The sequence below is a fragment of the Pongo pygmaeus genome, chromosome 8 (genome assembly GCF_028885625.2).
Source record: "Pongo pygmaeus isolate AG05252 chromosome 8, NHGRI_mPonPyg2-v2.0_pri, whole genome shotgun sequence".
NCBI lineage: Eukaryota > Metazoa > Chordata > Mammalia > Primates > Hominidae > Pongo > Pongo pygmaeus.
Genome location: NC_072381.2, coordinates 69074535 through 69095476, shown reverse-complemented (window position 1 = coordinate 69095476; position 20942 = coordinate 69074535). Strand labels below are relative to the sequence as shown.

At 40.2% G+C, this 20942-nt stretch overlaps 1 protein-coding gene and 1 pseudogene across 12 annotated transcripts in view; both read left to right on the top strand.

Annotated features, from left to right (window-relative positions):
• FAM149B1 (family with sequence similarity 149 member B1) overlaps positions 1–20942 on the top strand; it is a 73448-nt gene that overhangs the window by 16443 nt on the left and 36063 nt on the right. For all 12 annotated transcript variants that reach the window (XM_063670493.1, XM_054503793.2, XM_054503799.2 and 9 more), the window contains 2 exons: positions 5801–5943; positions 6722–6838. In XM_063670493.1, coding sequence (XP_063526563.1) covers positions 5801–5943; positions 6722–6838 — 260 coding nt within the window. The remainder of the gene's footprint in view (positions 1–5800; positions 5944–6721; positions 6839–20942) is intronic.
• Positions 13470–15057, top strand: LOC129045269 (eukaryotic initiation factor 4A-II-like; annotated as a pseudogene).

Here is a 20942-nt window from a genome sequence, read left to right as displayed (position 1 = left end):
AAATATTTGGCAATTAAATATCACTCTTCTAAATAACCCATGGGTTGAAAAAGGAATCAATAAGGGAAAGTAGAAAATATTTTGAACTGAAAGAAAAAGGAAAAGCAAAATACCAACATTTATGGGATGCAGCTAGGAGGAAATGAATAGCTTTAAATGCCTACAGAAAAACAGGGATGTCTCAATAATATGTTTCCACCTTAAGAAACTAAAGAAGAACAAACTAAATCCAAAGCAAAGCAGAAAGAAGGAAATAATACAGATAAGATAGAAATTAATAAAACAGAAAAACAATAGAGAAAATAAAGTCAAAAGCTGTTTCTTTGAAAAGAAGTCAGTAAATTGACAAATCATTAGTTGGTTTGATCAAGAAAGAAGAGAGATTGACATGATCAGGAATGAAAGAGAGGGCATAACTCAACCCTACAGAAAGTACTCTGAGAATTCAGTAAACAATGCCAACAAATTAGATAACTTAGATGTAATGGACAAATCCCTAGAAAGACATAAATTAACAAATTGACTTAAAGAAAAATTAAAAATTTAAACAGCTCCATACCAATCTAATTGGGTTATTTCTATCTATGTAATTTCTATTTAAATAAACTAAATTAATAATTAAAAATCTTTCAGCTGATCACAGTGGCTCATGCCTGTAATCTCAGCACTTTGGGAGGCAAGGAGGGAGGATCACTTGAACCCAGTAGTTTGAGACCAGCCTGAGCAACATAGTGAGACCCCATCTCTACGAAAACTAAAACAATTAGACAGGTATGGTGGCACGTGCCTTTAGTCCCAGGTACTTGGGAGGCTGAGGTGGGAGAATCGCTTGGGCCTGGGAGGTCAAGGCTGCAGTGAGCCATGATCACACTACTGCATTCCACTGGGCAACAGAGTGACTCTGTCTCAACAAATAAACAAATAAAAAATCTTCCCACAAAGAAGTCCAGGCACAGATGCGCTAGTAAACTCTATCGAATATTTAAATTCTAGTAAACTTTATCAAATATTTAAAGAAGAAATCAGACTCAGAAAATCAAGGAACACTTTCCAATTCATTCTATGAGACCAGTATTACCCTGATACCAAAACCAGAAAAAGACAAGAATTCTTCATGTAAGAGATTCTAAGGAATAGAAGGAAAAGAAAAGAAAAAAATTAGAACTGATATATGAATTTAACAGTGCCACAAGGTGCAAGATCAATATGTAAAAATCAACTTATTTTGCCTCAGGAGGCTGAGGCAGGAGAATCACTTGAACCCAGGAGGCAGAGGTTGCAGTGAGCCAAGATTGTGCCACTGCACTCCAGCCTGAGCAACAGAGCAAGACTCCGACTCAAAACAACAACAACAAAAACAGTGTGGTACTGACAAAAAGATGGTCATGTAGTCAATAGAACAGAATTGAGAGTCCAGAAATAAACTCTTACATTTAGGATCCATTGATTTTTGACAAAGGCACAAAGGCAATTCAATAGAGAAAGGATTTTTTTTTTCCCTAACAAATGTTGCTGGGACAATTGGATATCCATGTGCAAAAAGATGAATTCACATCATATAAAAAATTTACTCAAAATGAATTATAAACTTAAATATAAGAGCAAAAACTATAAATCCCTTAGAAGAAAATGTATAACCAAATCAAGACCTTGGATTAGGCAACAAGTTCATAAATAGGACACACCAAAAGCATAAGCTACGAAAATGGATAAATTTAACTCCTTCAAAATTTACATCTTTTTTACTTTTACATACCTTATTAAGAAATGAAAGGACACCAGCCTGGCCAAGATGGTGAAGCCCCGTCTCTATTAAAAATACAAAAAATTAGCCAGGCGTGGTGGCAGGTACCTGTAATCCCAGCTACTCTGGAGGCTGAGGCAGAGAATTGCTTGAACCTGGGAGGTGGAGGTTGCAATGAGCCGAGATCGTGCCACTGCACTCCAGCCTGGGTGACAGAGAGAGACTCCATCTCAGAAAAAAGAAAAAAAAGAAAGAAAGGAAGGAAGGAAGGAGGGAGGGAGGGAAGGAAGGAAGGAAGGAAAGAAGGAAAGAAAGGACAGATCACAGATTGGGAGAGAATATTTCCAATATCTGACTTGTATCCAAAGTATATAAAGAGCTCTTAAAACTCCATATTAAAAAGAAAAAAAAAAGGCTAGACACAGTGGCTTGTGCCTGTAATTCCAACACTTTGAGAGGCTGAGGCCAGCAGATCATTTGAGCCCAAGCATTTGAGATCAGCCTAAGCAACAAAGTGAGATCTCCATCTCTAAAAAATAATTAATTAATTAATTGAAAGGAAAAATAAAAGGTGAAATAATGGGCAAAAGACTTGAAAAGACATTCCATGAAAGAAAAATACATAAATGGCCAAGTAGCATGTAGAAAGATGCTCCATATGATGAATTATAGAGAAAATGCAAATTGAAAACTGGGAAAATACACCACTCTACATTCACAAAAATTGCTAAAATTGAAAAGACTGACAATACCTAGTACTGGAATGGATGTGGAGCAGGTTTAATGCTCACACATTTCTGGTAGGAGTGCTAAATTGTACATCCATCGTATAAAATAGTTTAGTAATTTCTTTAAACATACATTTATTATGTGACAGCAATTTCACTGCTAGCTATTATCCAAGAAAAATGAAAACATATCTCTAGAAAAAGACTTGTACATGAATGTTTATATCAGCTTTATTCATAACAAACAATATAAACAAATACTGAAAATAACATAAACGTCCCTTAATAGGGGAGTGGATAAACCAATTGCAGCATAGTCTTAAAACAAAATACTTTTCAGCAATAGAATGTAATGAATAATTAATACATGCAATAACATGAATGAACCTCAAAAAGATTTCCTGAATGAAGGAAGCCAAACACAAAAAGTGCATCCTGCACTTTTTGAATCCCAATTATATGAAGTTCTAGACCAGACAAAAGTAACTTACAATGATAAAAATAAGTCAACATTTTGGAAAAGCTGCAAAGGAGTGTGAGGAGAAATGTTTTATATCTGGAAAGGAATGTCAGTTACTAGGGTGAATATTTTGTCAAATCTCATTGTGCTGTACACTTAAATGTGCATTTTGTTGAATGTAAGTTATTCCTCAGTAAAGTTGATTAAAATTTTAAAGTCCTCAAAGAGTTAAAGGACAAGATAACATCTATTTAAATTATTAGAGGTTATAAAACAAAGCAGGTAAAGATATTAACTTAAGAACAGGCAAATATGAAGAACCAGTTAAACATCTTCAAAATGAATAGCATTTGAAATATACTCAATATACAAGGTAAGCTGGACCCAGTGAAACAGATAGTAGCGAATTGAATGCTAGAACTAAGAAAATCACCTAGAACCGGGGAACTAAAGACAGAATTTGAAGAGTAGTTAGGAGACATGGAGGATGGATTAAGAAACTGCAATATATTTCTAACAGAAATTTTAGAGAATAAGAAAGAGGCAATATTCAAAGAAGTAGTCACTGATATTTTTTTTAGACCTGAAGAAAGACATGTTTGAAAAGTCTATCAGGTGAAAGACAATTTTTTTAGAGAGAGGTCTTGCTATATTGTCCAGGTTGGGACACAATGGCTAGCCACAAGTGCCACCATGGCCCAGTATAGCCTCAAACTCTCAGGCTCAAGCAATCCTCCTAACTCTGCTTCCTGGTTGATTCACTGCGACTACAGGTGTCGGCCACCATCCCCAGCTTTGGACAAATTAAAAAAAAAAAAAAAAAAAACCATTCCCAGACAGACAGATATAATTTTTATTGGGTAGGGGTTGACTTTCATTTTTAGGGTGAAAATACACTATTTTCAAAGATAGATATGACTTTTCTCCCACTGGAACACTGGAATGTAAAAGGATGTGTAGATTTAGATGTAGTAGAGGATAAGCAAGGAATCTGAAGAAAATGATCAGATTTGCATTTTGTAACCATCCCTCTGACTGCTTTTTTTTTTTTTTTTTAAGAGCTGAGGTCTCACTTGGTTACCCAGGCTGGCAGTGGCGCAATCATAGCTCACTACAGCCTCGAACTCTAGGGCTCAAGTAGTCCTCCCACCTCAGTCTCCTGAGTAGCTGCGACTATAGGCACAGACCACCATGCCTGGCTAATTTTTTATTTTTTTTAGAGATGGCAGTCTTGTGATGTTGCCCAGGCTGGTCTCAAACTTCTGGCCTCAAGTGATCCTCCCCACTCAGCCTCCTGAGTTGCTGAGATTACAGGTGTGAACCTCCATGCCCAGCCCTTTGACTATTCTGGTTTTGGGTTTTTGTTTTTGTTTTTGAGGCGGAGTTTTGCTTTTGTTGCCCAGGCTGGAGTGCAATGGCACGATCTTGGCTCACCACAACCTCCACCTCCCGGGTTCAAGAGATTCTCCTGCCTCAGCCTCCCAAGTAGCTGGGATTACTGGTGTGAGCCATGACGCCCAGCTAATTTTGAATTTTTAGTACAGACAGAGTTTCTCCATGTCAGTCAGGCTGGTCTTGAACTCCTGACCTCAGGATCTGCCCACCTCAGCCTCCTAAATTGCTGGGATTACAGGCATGAGCCACCCGCCCTGGCCTTTTTTTTTTTTTTTTTGAGACAAAGTTTCATTCTTGTTGCCCAGGCAGGAGTGCAATAGCACAATCTCGGCTCACCGCAACCTCCACCTCCCAGGTTCAGGCGATTCTCCTGCCTCAGCCTTCCAAGTAGCTGGGATTACAGGCACCCGCCATCATGCCCAGCTAATTTTTTGTATTTTTAGTAGAGACAGGGTTTCATCATGTAGGCCAGGCTGGTCTGGAACTCCTGACCTCAGGTGATCCACCCCGCCTTGGCCTCCCAAAGTGCTGGGATTACAGGTGTGAGCCACTGTGCCTGGCCTGGCTATTCTTAAAGGCTGGATTACAGAGGGCAAGGACATAACATAAGTTGTCAATTGTCAAGTGAAAGATGCAGTATACAAAGTAATATACACAGGATTTTCTGTCTAAAAAATAGTGGAACCAAGCAACTGTACTAAAATTAGCAATCTATCTTTGAACGGTGGAATTATAGGTAATTTTTATTTTTTCTTTATACTTTTCTGTATTTTTCAAAGTGTTTACAATTAATACTATATATAAAAATATGTTACTTTTAAAAATATAGCCTTTTTTTTTTGAGACACAGTCTAGCTCTGTCACCCAGGCTAGAGTGCAGTGGCACAATCTTGGCTTGCTACAACCTGTGCCTCCCAGATCAAGCAATTCTTGTGCCTTAGCCTCCCAAGTAGCTGGGATTACCGGTGTGTACTACCACGCCTGGCTAATTTTTGTGTTTTTAGTAGAGACGGGGTTTCACTATGTTGGCCAGGCTGGTCTTGAACTCCTGGCCTCAAGTGATCCACCCACCTTGGTCTCCCAAAGTGCTGGGTTTACAGGCGTGAGCTACCACGCCTGGCTTTTTCTTTCTTTTTTTTTTTTTTTTAGGCTAATCAAGTGAAGCAGTAGGAGTGGAGAGGAAACAAAGAAATCCATAAAGTGGTTGTGATCAATTAGCTGTAAACACCACTGTACTTGGACCAGCCTAAAAACAGGCATCTATCTAAATTTTCTTTAAATATGAATGGAGAAGATACCTGAAAATTCCAAGATCTGAAAACTCACTAATTTAATTTTTCTTTCGTGGAAACACAGCAGTATTTCAAGTAGACTAAATATGTAAACAAAACAAGTCTTATTGCTTTTAATCTTTATAATTTTTAACAGAGAGTGAAGCTCACCTAAATATTTGGGGGGAATATTTTCTTCTAGGAGCTCGATCAAAATGCCACTGAAAAAGTCCAGGCAATGTTCACAGCCATTGATGAACTCTTGTATGAGCAGAAGTTGAGTGTGCATACCAAGAGTCTACAAGAAGAGTGCCAACAGTGGACAGCTAGCTTTCCTCACCTCAGGTACTGAAGCCCTCCAGTTGACTTGTATTCATGGCTAATACTAAAATTTAAAAAGTAGATTTTAAAAAAAAGCTTGTATTCTGAAATCTTTATGAGCATGACTTTAATGAATGCAAATAAGGCCATGTGGTATAAAGCCTCAGCTAAGAGAAAACTTAAGTTGGTAGAAGTTTCTTAGAGTTTCCTTAACTAACAATATGTGATCCTAATCAAGTAAAACTATTTCTACAACAGCAGCTGAGGTCTGAGTATCTGAGTACCAAAAAGCCCTTCTTTTGAACAAGATGGTCAGAAAATGTACACTGTTGTATACAATTAAATTCTTATGTATACTTGAAACCAGACATAGGCTGTTCAAGAGCTTCCTTCAGAAACTGCAATAGTACCACTTATTGCACATACTCAAAATTTATAAAGCTTCATGTTTTTAAGAATATAATTCATAGTTTTCACTAATTTGGCTGGGCCTCCATCCCATTTTGGCTGATTTAATGAGGGCTATTATAGAGCATGAAGGGCAGATTACAGATGTTTGCTTAGATTTCTTGTATTTTTTTTTTTTAACAGCTGGGCTATAGGTTTATCTTTTCCATCTCCATTCTATGGAAGAGATAAACCTGTAGTAAGGCTCTGGATTCACATTTTCTCATTCTTAGTCAGTATCAGACTGTATACTGGACTTTTATGTTGAGCCATCAAATGTGTTCAAAATATATGTAGATTTTGTATGTATGCCAGTGAAGGTACTTAATTGTGTCTGTGTTTCTTCATTTTGAAGGATTCTAGGTAGGCAGATAATCACTCCAAGTGAAGGTTATAGATTGTATCCTAGATCCCCTTCTGCTGTTTCCGCTTCATATGAAACAACCTTGTCTCAAGAAAGAGATTCTACTATGTGAGTATTCCATTATGTAAATATTTCAATGTGCCCTAATATGCAAGTATTATATCCTACCAGTTGTATTAAGGGATTAAAATACTTCTTCCTACTTATTAGTATTTAGTAAAGCATAGCAAATTCTGTAAGATTGTCCATAGTCTTTGTGTATATTAAAATTTCATTATGTAATTTTGTTCAAAAAGTTAGACCTTTCCTGTAGTGGATTAGTCTGTTTTCTGTTGCTTGTAGCAGAATACCTAAAACTGGGCAATTTATAAGGAAAAGGAAGTTATTTCTTACAGTTCTGGAGGCTGAGAAGTCCAAGGTCAAGGGGCAGGACCTTCTTGCTGGTGGGGACTCTCTGCAGGGTCCCAAGGCAGTGCAGGGACTCACATGGCAAGGGGGCTGTACATGCTAATATGCCAACTTAGGTTTCTCTTTCTCTTATTATAAAGCTACCAGTTCCCCTTCCATGATAACCCATTAATCTATACATGGATTAAACCATTCATGAGGACAGAACCCCCGTGATCCAATTACCCCTTAAAGGCTCCGCCTCTCAACACTGCCAAATTAGGGACTAAATTTCAACATGAATTTTGGAGGGGACAAACCATATAATAGTACTTAAGGATATTCTTGTTATTCAGGTCTATATATCTATATATATTTACATATATCCAAAAATATGGACACTTCCTTTTTGGCATAAATGTGTAAATAGAATGGTTTTTTAAAATGTCGAAGTCTAAGAAAAAGACTTTAAAACTTTTTTGAAAAAAAAGTTGAAAAAGTGATTTATTTTTTATTTATTTGTTTTTTTTGAGACGGAGTCTCGCTGTCTCGCCCAGGCTGGAGTGCAGTGGTGCAGTCTTGGCTTACTGCAACCTCCGTCTCCCGGGTTCAACTGATTCTAATGCCTCAGCCTCTCGAGTAGCTGGGACTGCACGTGTGCGCCACCATGCCTGGGATTTCACCATACTGGCCAGGCTGGTTTCGAACTCCTGACCTCATGATCCACCCGCCTCAGCCTCCCAAAGTGCTGGGGTTACAGGCATGAACCACCGCACCCAGACTTTTTTTTTCTTTTTTCTTTTTTCTTTTTCGTGAGACAGAATCTTGCTCTGTCACCTAGGCTGGAGTGCAGTGTGCAATGGTGCAATCTTAGCTCACTGTCACCTCCGCCTCCCAGGTTCAAGCGATTCTCCTGCCCCAGCCTCCCGAGTAGCTGGGATTACAGGCACCCACCACCATGCCCAGCTAATTTTTGTATTTTTAGTAGAAACAGGGTTTCACCATGTTGGCCAGGCTGGTCTTGAACTCCTGACCTCAGGTGATCTGCCCACCTCAGCCTTCCAAAGTGCTGGGATTACAGGTATGAGCCACCACACCCGGCCCAAAGTAATTTTTAAATGGCAAAATCTTTTGAACACCTCAGACTTTTTAAATAGTAGCAAAATAAACCCAAATAGGATTACTTTGAAACCTATGCCTAAACTTAAATCTACTGTAAAATATAATATCATAGTTTTAATTCATTTAAAAAATTATTCCTATACTTTTTCCCATGGCTCTAGTTTTACTTATTTGATACCTTCCAATAGTTGTAGTAATACTTACTTTTGGTGCCTCCTTGGGCTTGTGGTAGTCTCACCAGACCACAAAGTGAAACATTACTGTTAGGGTTATGGGTTCTGGGTTATCAACTGATTTTTGGTCAGATAATGATATTTGTTTGCTATTCCTGAAGTGATTTAAACTCAAGCTGCTGGTCATTAGGCATTCTTTTTAAATTTAAATCTCATGTATTATATCGATAAGTTTACTCCTTTTGTATAATATAAAAAATTTTACAACCTAATGTCACCCACAGAAATGATGTATTCTTTCATTCTCTCTGATCAAAATTACATAACTCATATTCTGTTATTAGGATATATCGACCTAATCTGTTAGTGTAAACTTTATGTGTGCCTTATTTTATAACTATCAATGGTAGGCCCATTTAGAAATTTAATCTTCAAGGAAATAAGAAATCAAGTCTGAGCAGTTAGTTCATCCTTTTTAGGACATCTGACTATATCACCATTCTGCAACATACTGCTAATACCCTTTCTTTCCTTTTTACTTGCTACCATCACTGTTGATTAGTCTTCCTATTTTTGGTGCTACTTTTTCTGGGATATTTGACTTACAGTTCTCAATAATTTTCTTTACTTACACAAGTAAAACAAATACCTATTTATACTTTATACACAGACATATACTTAGAAGAAACAAATTATCCAGGTATATTAGCACACCACTACTTATTGGAAGCCATAAAAATTAAACAAAATCTATGATATTTACTTCTTTAATGTAACAACTACTTTGTTCATACTTTATATTTTCACTCTTGAGTACCATTATGAACTCATAGCATTTCAAAATATTTATATATTTACTTAGCAATAATTAGTATTGATGCTCTAATTATTACAACTTAGCCACTTCAAGCTAGTACCTTTGGTTTTGTTTTGACTGTATCTTTGTTTTCTGGTACAGTAGGATGTGCCAGGCCCATCCTTAACTTTTTCTTCCTTTAACATACGGAATCAGCTGAACTTTAAGGAGACTTACTCCTTTGAGAGGCTAATACAGTAGTATTAAAGAACCAAGTTGGGTGGTGAGGGTATGTAAGTTGTGGTACTGCTATTTTGCCCCCCCCTTTTTTTTTTTTTTTTAAAGAGATGGGATCTTGCTCTGTCACCCAGGCTGGAGTGCAGTGGCACAATCATAGCTCACAGCAGCCTTGAGCTCCTGGCCTCAAGCAATCCTCCCACTTCAGCCTTCTGAGTAGCTAGGCTATTTTGCCACTTTTTGTTGTGAGAGGTATGAAGAAAATGTGTCATTAATTCATTTTGATCTTTCAGTTTAACAAATCAGGTTGTCATAAAATATAAGATTTATCAACCGCTAAGACTTTCTATAAAAATAACATTTCAAATTATATCCATTCTTGCCCTCTCCAATATATTCTCCACATTAAATCAGATTTTTTTTTTAATTCAGGGTTGATCCTTCCTGTCTCCCACTTAAAAACTTTCAGTAGCTTTCCACTGAATTTAAGATAAAAGTCCAAAATTATATTATCAGCTGGCCCCTGCCTACTTCTCTAAGACATCTATCAGTCTCTCTCTCATTCATTAATCCTTCCAACACTGGCTTTCTTTCAGACCTCAAATGCATGAAACTAGGTGTTTGGTTCAGTTCTCTAGGAGTTCTTGGGCCAGAAGAAAGTGCTAGAATAAACAACATAGTAATACAGCATCTTCCTCTTTGTATCTCTAACACCTAGGACAGTGCCTGTAACATGGTTAGCAGTCAACTTGCTGCTTCCTTTTCTTTTTGGTTTTGTTTTTTGTTTTTTGAGACAGGGTCTTACTCTGTTGTACAGGCTGGAGTGCAGTGGTGCAATCACAGGTGACTACAGCCTTGACCTCCTGGGCTCAAGCAATCCTCCTGCCTCAGCCTCCTGAGTAGCTGGGACCACAGGCGTGCTCCACCACATCTGGCTAATTTTTGTATTTTCAGTAGAGATGGGGTTTCACCATGTTGCCAAGGCTGGTCTTGAACCCCTGGGCTCAAGTGATTTGCCCACCTTGGCCTCCCAAAGTGCTGGGATTACAGGCATGATCCACCATGCCTGGCCACTCTTTTTTCTTAACTAAATAAAAGCAGATCATATTTACATTTTTTTAAAAAACTACACAAAAATGAATTAATGTATACATTGAAATTATGGTTGCAAAACAGACTGATTAGTGTCTAGGTCAAAATGAAATTCCTCAGCACTGTAAGACAGGGTGAGAAAAACAAACACACAAAAAGAACAAATTCCAGCCAGGCACGGTGGCTCACGCCTGTAATCCTAGCACTCTGGGAGGCTGAGGCGGGTGGATCACTTAAGGTCAGGAGTTTGAGACCAGCCTGGCCAACATAGTGAAACCCCGTCTCTACTAAAAATATAAAAATTAGCCAGGTGTGGTGGTGCACGCCTGTAATCCCAGCTGCTTGGGAGGCTGAGGCAGGAGAATCCCTTGAACTCAGGAGGCAGAGGTTGCAGTAAGCTGAGATCACGTCACTGCACTCCAGCCTGGTGACAGAGCGAGACTGTCTCAAAAAAAAAAAAAGAAATTCCAGGAACTTAACAAAAAGATGGTGGCAGCATACAGGGGAAACACAGGCCAGAAAAGGATCCTGAAAAGATGAGTTTGAAGACATTTCCACCTGAGAAAAACTATGCATTCTGCTACTTCAAGTTAGCTAAGGGGCTTATCTATGCTTAGATATATATCCCAACAAAAAATAACTAACTATAATATCTAATGAGTGGCTAAAGTACATGACTACATGCTGAATTATAACCCTTTAAAAATCATTAAAAGAATGGAGAGCTCAAAAATAAACCCTTGCAATTATGGCCAAATGATTTTCGACAAGAGTGCCAAGACTACCTGGGTAAAGGACAGTCTCTTTAACAGATGGTGTTTGGAAAACTGGACACCGACACGCAGAACAACGAAGTTGGACCCTTACTTATACCATATACAAAAATTAACTCAAAATAGATTAAAGACCTAAATGTAAGATGTAAAACTGTAAAACTCCTAGAATAAAACATAGGATAAAGCTTCAGGCCATTGGATTTGGCATTGATTTCTTGGATATAATGCTAAAAGCACAGGCAACAAAAGCAAGAACAGACAAGTGGTACTATATCAAAGGTAAACACTTCTGAACATCAAAAGAAACAAAAGAATGAAAAGGCAATATGTGGAATGGGAGAAAATATTTGCAAATCATATCTGATGAGGAGTTAATATCCAGACTATATAAGAATAATCTATAACCTAACAACAACAAAAAATAGTAATTCAGGCTGGGCGTGGTGGCTCACGCCTGTAATCCCAACACTTTGAGAGGCCGAGGCGGGTGGATCACCTGAGGTCAAGTATTCAAGACCAGCCTGGCTAACATGGTGAAACCCCGTCTCTACTAAAAATACAAAAATTAGCTTGGCGTGGCAGTGTGCACCTGTAATTCCAGCTACTCAGGAGGCTGAGGCAGGAGAATTGCTTGAACCCAAGAGGCGGAGGTTGCAGTGAGTCGAGATCACACCATTGCACTCCAGCCTGGGCAGCAAGAGTGAAACTCTATCTCAAAAAAAAAAAATAATAATTCAATTGAAAAATGGACAAAGGACTTGAATAGACAATTCTACACAGATATGCAAATGGCCAACAAGCACCTGAAAAGATGCTAGGCAGGAAGGATAGCTCTTGGCCACTTGTTCCTTCCAATCATCCTGGAGGGCCTTGCAGTAATCACTTTTATTAGAGATGCAGAACTCTACTTCCTAATGCCTACACCTGGAAGGACTGGTTCCAAATTAAACTCTTTGTATAAATAAGAAACCTAGCAAAGTCATTTTATCCTCCATGCATGTGGGAGAAGAATAAAGTTCTGTCACACAAGAAAACACATCTCTATTTAAATATAACTATAACTACCAGGGCAACACAGTATTAGGTAAGATAACTGTTATCCTTTTTGTTTGTTTGTTTTTGTTTTGTTGAGACAGAGTCTCGCTCTGTCGCCCAGGCTGGAGTGCAGTGGCACAATCTCTGCTCACTGCAAGCTCCGCCCCCCGGGTTCATGCCATTCTCCTGCCTCAGCCTCCCGAGTAGCTGGGACTACAGGCGCCCACCACCACACCCAGCTAATTTTTTGTATTTTTAGTAGAGACGGGGTTTCACCATGTTCACCAGGATGGTCTCGATCTCCTGACCTCATGGTCCACCCGCCTTGGTCTCCCAAAGTGCTGGGATTACAGGCGTGAGCCACCGTGCCTGGCCAATAACTGTTATTCTTTTTATTTGGTTGTTTGTTTTAGGAGACAGGGTCTCACTATGTTGCCCAGGCTGGCCTCAAACTCCTGAGCTCAAGAGATCCTCCTGCCTCAGCCTCCCAAATAGCCGGGAGTATAGGCACATGCCACTGTACCCAGCCTATTCCTTTGTTAAATAAATGAATTACAGACATTATATAAATTAAAGGTTATTTTCCAGATATAGTAATATCCAAAGTCCAATGATTTAAAAGATTCCTTTGTTAAAAATAACATATGCAGCTTTTCAGTCGGGTGCTAAGTAGTTTTTCACATCATGTCTGGTGGCTCTGTGGATTATAACAGCAGAGAACATGGCGACCCAGAGAGAATGGACCCTGATGGTGTCATCGAGAGCAACTGGAAGGAGGTTGTTGATAACTTTGATGATACAAACTTTAAAAAGTCTCTTCTTTGGGGTCTCTATGCTTATGATTTCAGAAGCCTTCCACTATTCAGCAGAGAACTATTATTCCCTGTATTAAAGATCCAAAAGGTGGCCAGGCGCAGTGGCTCATGCCTGTAATCCCAGCACTTTGGGAGGCCGAGGCGGGTAGATTACCTGAGGTCAGGAATTCGAGACCAGCCTGGCCAACATGGTGAAACCCTGTCTCTACTAAAAATACAAAAATTAGTTGGGCATGTTGGCGCATACCTGTAATCCCAGCTACTTGGGAGGCTGAGGCAGGAGAATCATCGCTTGAACCTGGGAGGCGGAGGTTGCAGTGAGCCGAGATCGCACCATTGCACTCCATCCAGCCTGGGTGACGAGCGAAACTACATCGCAAAAACAAAACAAAACCAAAAATACCCAAAAGGTGATTCTGGTACTTGGAGATTATATGGAAGCAACCTGTCATGCCTGCATTGGTGGAACAATGTTCAAAATGAATGCAAAAACTGCAGGCTGAAGCACCACATATTGTTGGTACACCAGGGAGAATGTGTGATATGTTAAACAGAAGATACCTTTTTCCAAAATGGATCAAAATGTTTGTTTTGGATGAAGCAGATGAAATGTTCAGCCAAGGGTTTAAGGATCAAATCTATGAGATTTTCCAAAAATTAAATACAAGTATTTAGGCTGTGTTGCTTTCTGCCATGATGCCAACTGATGTGTTGGAAGTGACCAAAAAATTCACTAAAGATCCTATTCAAATTCTGGTGAAAAAGGAAGACTTGAACCTTGAAGGAATCAAACAGTTTTATATCAATGTTGAGCGAGAGGAATGGAAGTTAGATATACTTTGTGACTTGTACAAGACACCATTAAACAGGCTGTTATTTTTCTCAATACAAGGTGCAAGGTGGACTGGCTGACTGAGAAAATACATGCCAGGGACGTCACAGTTTTTGCTCTGCATGGCGACGTGGACCAGAAGGAGAGAGATACTATCATGAGGGAATTCTGATCAGGGTCAAGCCCTGTTCTGATCACTACTGACTTGTTGGCACGTGGGACTGATGTCCAACAAGTGTCTTTGGTTATAAACTGTGATCTACCTAGCAGTCATGAAAACTGTATTCACAGAATTGACAGAGGGGTCAATTTGGTAGAAAAGGTGTGGCTAAAAACTTTGTTACTGAAAAAGGCAAGAGGATTCTTCATGACACTGCGATTTTTCTGCAATACTACAGTGATGGAAATGCCCATAAATGTAGCTGACTGTATTTAATTCCTGGGATGACAGAGTTTTGGATGCAGTGGTCCCTGTTGTTGAACAGACAGTTACAATGTGCATTGTGCTTCTTTCTTTGGGAATATTTGAATCTTGTCTCAATTCTCATAACAGATCAGAAATACAGATTTTGATAGCAAAGCAACATTAGTCGTGAGCTCTTGTGAGGAAAATCATTGGCTTTATCCTCTTTAGAGTTAAACTGTTAGGATAGGTATGAAAGATGAGTTCTAAAATTTTTCTTTCTTAGAAATTTATTTCCTAGTTCTGTAGAAATGATTGTATTAGATGTTCTGTATTATTTAATAATGTATCTGGGAACTAAAAGATATAAGTGCTGTATAAAATCAGCCAATTACATTAAAGTAGCATACCTGCCCTTATTGTGTTTGTCATTAGCCTGAGTAGGAAGGCCTTTAAAATTGATTTTTTAGAAAGCATTCGAATGCATTTTATTTGGTATTGTATTTATGCAATCAAGTATTTAATTAGTGCTAAGTGTGAACTGGACCCTATGGCTAAGCCCCAGCAAGCAATCATATCCTAAATAGGGTTAAATTCCCAGTAAAATTGCCATATTGCACATGTCTTAATGAAGTTTTAGTGTTAAATAAACTGTATATTCACTTAAAAAAAAAAAAAAAAGGAAATAACAGCCAGGCGCAGTGGCTCACACCTGTAATCCCACTTTGGGAGAGTGAGGTGGGCAGATAACCTGAGGTCAGGAGTTTTAGACCAGTCTGGCCAACATGGTGAAACCCCGTCTCTATTAAAAATACAAAAATTAGCCAGGCATGGTGGTGCACACCTGTAATCCCAGCTACTGGGGAGGCTAAGACAGGAGAGTCACTTGAACCCTGGAGGTGGAAGTTGCAGTGAGCCAAGATCACGCTACTGCACTCCAGCCTGGGTGACAGAGCAAGACTCTGTCTCAAAAAAAAAAAAATAAAGAAATAACATTTACAAAGACAACTTTATGGTGTAGAATACTATCTTATTTTTTGCTGCAGCTTTAGGGGAAATGGGAATATTTTTCCTTCTTATCTAGCTAAAATTTCTTTTAATAGCAGTTATAAAAGCCTATAGTTGTTAGAAATTCGTATTTATTTTTCAACACAAAGAATTCCATTAGTTACCACTGACTAAAAATATAATTGGTTATTAGTATAAATGGAATAATACAATAGCAGAATAACATAATGGAATGTTGGGTATACATTCCATATGTTTGATAGCTTTTTTTTGTGTCACCCAGGCTGGAGTGCAATGGCGTGATCTCTGCTCACTGCAACCTCTGCCTCCCAGGTTCAAGGGATTCTCCTTCCTCAGCTTCCCAAGTAGCTGGGATTACAGGTGTGAGCCACCATGCCTGGCTAATTTTTAGACATATTGGATCTCCAAACCGATTCCCTCCCTCCCTCCCTCCCAACTGCCCTTCATCCCTTCCTTCTTCCTTTTTTTTTTTTTTTTTTTGTTGTTTGAGACAGGGCCTCGCTTTGTCACCCAGAATGGAGTAGAGTGGTGCAATCTCAGCTCATTACAGCCTTGATCTCCTGGGATCAGGTGATCCTCCCACCTCAGCCTCCTGAGTAGCTGGGACTACTGGTGTGCACCACCTCATCTGGCTAATTTTATATTTTTTGTAGAGACAGGATTTCGCCTTTTGCCCAGGCTGAGCTTCTCTCATCTCTTACCATCTCCATCCCAGTGCCACCTGCCATGGTCAAGGATCTTATCTGTTTACCAACTCTTGCATAAGAGAAGTTTACTTCTTTTTATGTAAAAGAAGTCTGGAGGAAGGCAATGTAGAGTGGCGGCATGGTGTTTTCAGGGACTGAGACACTTCATCTTTCTGCCATATCACGTTAGCCCATGACGTTTTTTCTGAAGTTTTCTTCATGGTTCAAGATAGCTGATAGAGTTCCAAACATGATATTCGCTTTCCACGTAGCAGAAAGGAGGAAAGACAGAAGGGCCAAATGGTATCCCTTGCAGTCACACCAATTCCCTTTAAACAGCCTTCCCAGAGTCCCACAAAATAATTCTGCTCATATTGCATTGACTATCTCTGGCTGCAAGGTAACTGGGAGATGCAGTCTTTGAGGTGGACATGTTGTTTTCATGAATACAATTGGGATGATTTTACTAGAAAAGAAGGAGAGAATGGATATTGAGGGGCATCTAGCATTCTCTACCATGTATGTATATGGTTTTTATGAAATTATACATTTTGTAATCTCTTTATACTTAATATTTTATTGTGGACATCTTCTATTTTTACCAATATTAACTTAAGGACTTTATTCCATTGCATGAATATATCACTATTTAAGGAACTCATCCCCAAATCCTCTATTTTGAAACAGTTGGGCTAGTTTCTATTTTTGGCAATTATAAACAATTCTGTGATCATAATTTTTTTTTTTTTTTTGAGATAGGGTCTCACTCTGTTGCCCAGGCTGAAGTGCAGTGGCTCAGTCATGGCTTACTGCAACTTCTGCCTCCAGGGCTCAAGTGATTCTTCCACTTCAGCCTCCTGAGTAGCTGGGACTATAGGTGCATGCCACCATACCTGGCTAATTTTTGTACTTTTTTGCAGAAACCAAGTTTCACCATGTTGCACAGGCTGGTGTTAAACTCCTGGGCTCAAGCGATCCACTTGCCTCAGCCTCCCAAAGTGCAGAGATTACAGGAATGAACCACTGTGCCCCACCAATCATAATTCTTATAGCTAAATCTTACAGGTCATATCCTTAAAGGAAATCCCTACAAATGAAACCACTGAATCAAACAAAATGTTTATTTTAAAGCTCCTAACACATATTTCCAAAATGTCTTACAGTAAGATTTTTCCCACCAGCCTTGTTTAAAAGTGCCATGGGTTTATTTTTTTAATTATTATTTTTTGTGTGTGTGACAGAGTCTTGCTCTGTCGCCCAGGCTGGAGTGCAGTGGTGTAATCTCAGCTCACTGCAACCTCCACCCCACAGGTTCAAGCAATTCTCCTGTCTCAGCCTCCCAGGTAGCTGGGATTACAGGCATATGCCACCACGCCTGGCTAATTTTTGTATTTTTAGTAGAGACGGGGTTTTACCATGTTGGCCAGGCTGGTCTCAAACTCCTGACCTCAAGTGATCCGCCTGCCTCAGCCTCCCAAAGTGCTGGGATTACAGGCGTGAGCCATGGGCCCAGCTGCCATGGGTTTATTCTATTTTCCTAATAAAAAAAAAATACTTAAGGCACAAAAAAATATAAAGAGCAATACAAAGTGTAAATTGGTTATATTTAACATTTGGTTAAACTGAGATCCACTTTTTAAAATTTTATTTCTCAGATTAGATTGACTTTCTCCAGAGTAAACCCACTGAAACAAATGAGTCATCACATATTTACTGAATGCCTAGGAAGGAAGAGAAATTGGAATATTAATAAGATAAGATCCCTGCCCTTAAGGAGCATATATTTTGGGCAATGATGGAGTTACTGAAATAAGGATATAACCTCGTGAGATATCTTAAGATGTAATTATAAATGTAATTATTCTTAGGTTTTTTTTTTTTTTTGAGACGGAGTCTTGCTCTGATGCCCAGACTGGAGTGCAGTGGTGCAATCTCAGCTCACTGCAAGCTCCGCCTCCCGGGTTCACGCCATTCTCCTGCCTCAGCCTCCCAAAGTGCTGGAACTACAGGCACCTGTCACCATGCCTGGCTAATTTTATTTATTTATTTTTTTTTTAGTAGAGACGGTTTCATCCTGTTAGCCAGGATGGTCTCAATCTCCTGACCTTGTAATCCACCTGCCTCAGCCTCCCAAAGTGCTGGGACTACAGGTGTGAGCCACCACGCCGGGCCAATTATTCTTAGTTTTTAAAAAACTTGTTGTATAGCTTGCTATAGTTTAGATATTTGTCCTTGCCTAAATCTCATGTAGAATTATAATCTCTAGTGCTGGAGGTGGGGCCTGGTGGGAGGTGTCTGAGTCATGGGGACAAATCCCTCATGACTTGATATGATCTTTGCAATAGTGAATGAGTTCTCATGAGATCTAGTCATTTAGAAGTGTGTGGCACCTCTCCACACACACACAGTCTTTTTCCTGCTCTGGCCATGTGATATGCCTACTCCTCCTTCACTTTTTACTATAAGTTAAAGCTTCCTGCAGCCTCCCTCAAAGCAGATGCTAGCACTATTAGCACTATGCTTCCTGTACAACCTGCGGAGCCATAAACCAATTAAACTTCTTTTCCTATAAATTACCCAGTCTCAGGTATTTTTGTTTTTTGTTTTTTGTTTTTTGGTTTTTTTGGTTATTTTTGAGACGGAGTCTCACTCTGTTGCCCAGGCTGGAGTGCAGTGGTGTGATCTCGACTCACCACAACCTCCGCCTCCCGGATTCAAGCGATTCTCCTGCCTTAGCCTCCTGAGTAGCTGGGACTACAGGTGTACACCACCGTGCCCGGCTAATTTTTGTATTTTTAGTAGAGACGAGGGTTCACTGTGTTGGCCAGTCTGGTCTCGAACTCCTGACCTCGTTCTGCCTGCCTCAGCCTCCCAAAGTGCTGGGATTATAGGTGTGAGCCACCGCACCTGGCTAGGTATTTCTGTATAGCAACGCAAGAATGACTTCATACAGAACACTGGTACCAAGGAATGGGGTATTGATATAAGGATACCTGACAATGTGGAAGTGACTTTGAAACTGGGTAATGGACAGAGGTTGAAAGACTGGAGGGCTCAGAAGACAACAGGAAGAGGGAAAGTTTAGAATTTCTTAGAGACCAGTTAAATGGTTGTGACCAAAATGCTAATAGTGAAATGGACAATAAAGTCCAGGCTGACAAGGTCTCAGAAGGAAATGAGGAACTCACTGGGAACTGGAGCAAAGGGCATGCGTGTTATGCCTTAGCAAGAACTTGGCTGTATTGTGTCCATGCCCTAGAGATCTGTGGAATTTTGATCTTGAGAGTCATGATGTGTAGGGTATTGGGTAGCAGAAATTTCTAAGTAGCAGAGTGTTCAAGAAGTAACATGGCTGCTTCTAATACCTATGCTCAGATGTGGGAGCCAAGAAATGACTTAAAGTTGGAATTTATATTTAAAAGGGGAGCAGAGCATAAAAGCTTGGAAAATTTGCAGCCTAGCCACATGACAAAGAAAGAAAAAGCTTTTTGGGAAGAGGAATTCAAGCAGGCTGTGGAGCAACCACTTGATAGAGATATTTGCATAACTAAAAAGCAGCCAAGTGCTAATAGCCAAGACAATGGGAAAAAGGCATTTCAGAGACCTTCACAGCAGCCCCTCCCATCACAGGCCCAGAGGCCTAGGAGGGAAGAATGGTTTTGTGGGGCAGACCCAGGACCTTGTTGCCTTGAGCAGCCTTGGGACACTGCTTTTTGCTGGGGCTCAGCGGGGCCCAGTTATAGCTTGACTTGCCACTTTAGAGAATCTAAAATGTCCTGATCTCAAGTGATCCATGGTGAAACCTTGTCTCTACTAAAAATACGAAAATTAGCCAGGTGTGGTGGCGGACACCTATAATCCCAGCTACTTGGGAGGCTGAGGCACGAGAATCCCTTGAGCTTGGGAGGCGGAGGTTGCAGTGAGCTGAGATTACACCACTGCAGTCCAGTTTGGGTGATACAGCGAGACTCTGTCTCAAAAAAAAAAACAAACGTTGCAAGCAAGCTATAAGCCTTGGCAGCTTCCATGTAGTGTTAAGCTTGCAGGCACACAGAGGGCAAAGAGTGAAGGCTTGGCACTATCTGTGTAGATTTCAGAGGATGTAAGAGAAAGCCTGGGTGCCCAGGCAGAAGCCTGATGCAGGGGTGGAGTCCTCACAGAGAATCTCTACTGGGGCAGTGCAGAGGAGAAATAGGGGGTTGGAGGCCCCACACACAATTCCCACTGGGGCACTGCCTAGTGGAGCTGTGGGAAGGGGGTCACCATCTTCCAGACCCCAGAATGATAGATTCACCTTGCACCCCGTACCTAGAAAGCTGCAGGCATTCAGGCCAGGTGCAGTGGCTCACGCCTGTAATCCCAGCACTTTGGGAGGCGAAGGTGGGCAGATCACTGGAGGCCAGGAGTTTGAGACCAGCCTGGCCAACATGGTGAAACCCTATCTCTACTAAAAATACAAAAATTAGCTGAGTGTAGTGCTGCTCGCCTGTAATCCCAGCTATTCAGGAGGCTGAGGCAGGAGAACTGCTTGAACCCGGAAGGCAGAGGTTGCAGTGGGCTGAGATCCCACCACTACACTCCAGCCTGGGTGACAGAACGAGACTCTGTCTCTGAAAAAAGAAAAAAAAAAAAAAGAAAAAAGAAAGCTGCAGGCATTCAACTCCACCCATGAGAGCAACCTTGGGAGCTGAACCCTGCAAAGCCACAGGGGTGGAGCTGCCCAAGGTCTTGGAAGCCTACCCTTTGCACCTTGTTGTGGGACATCAAGGGGTTCTAAGAGTTAATGACTCCCCTACTGGGTTTTGAACTTGCATGGGATCTGTAGCCCC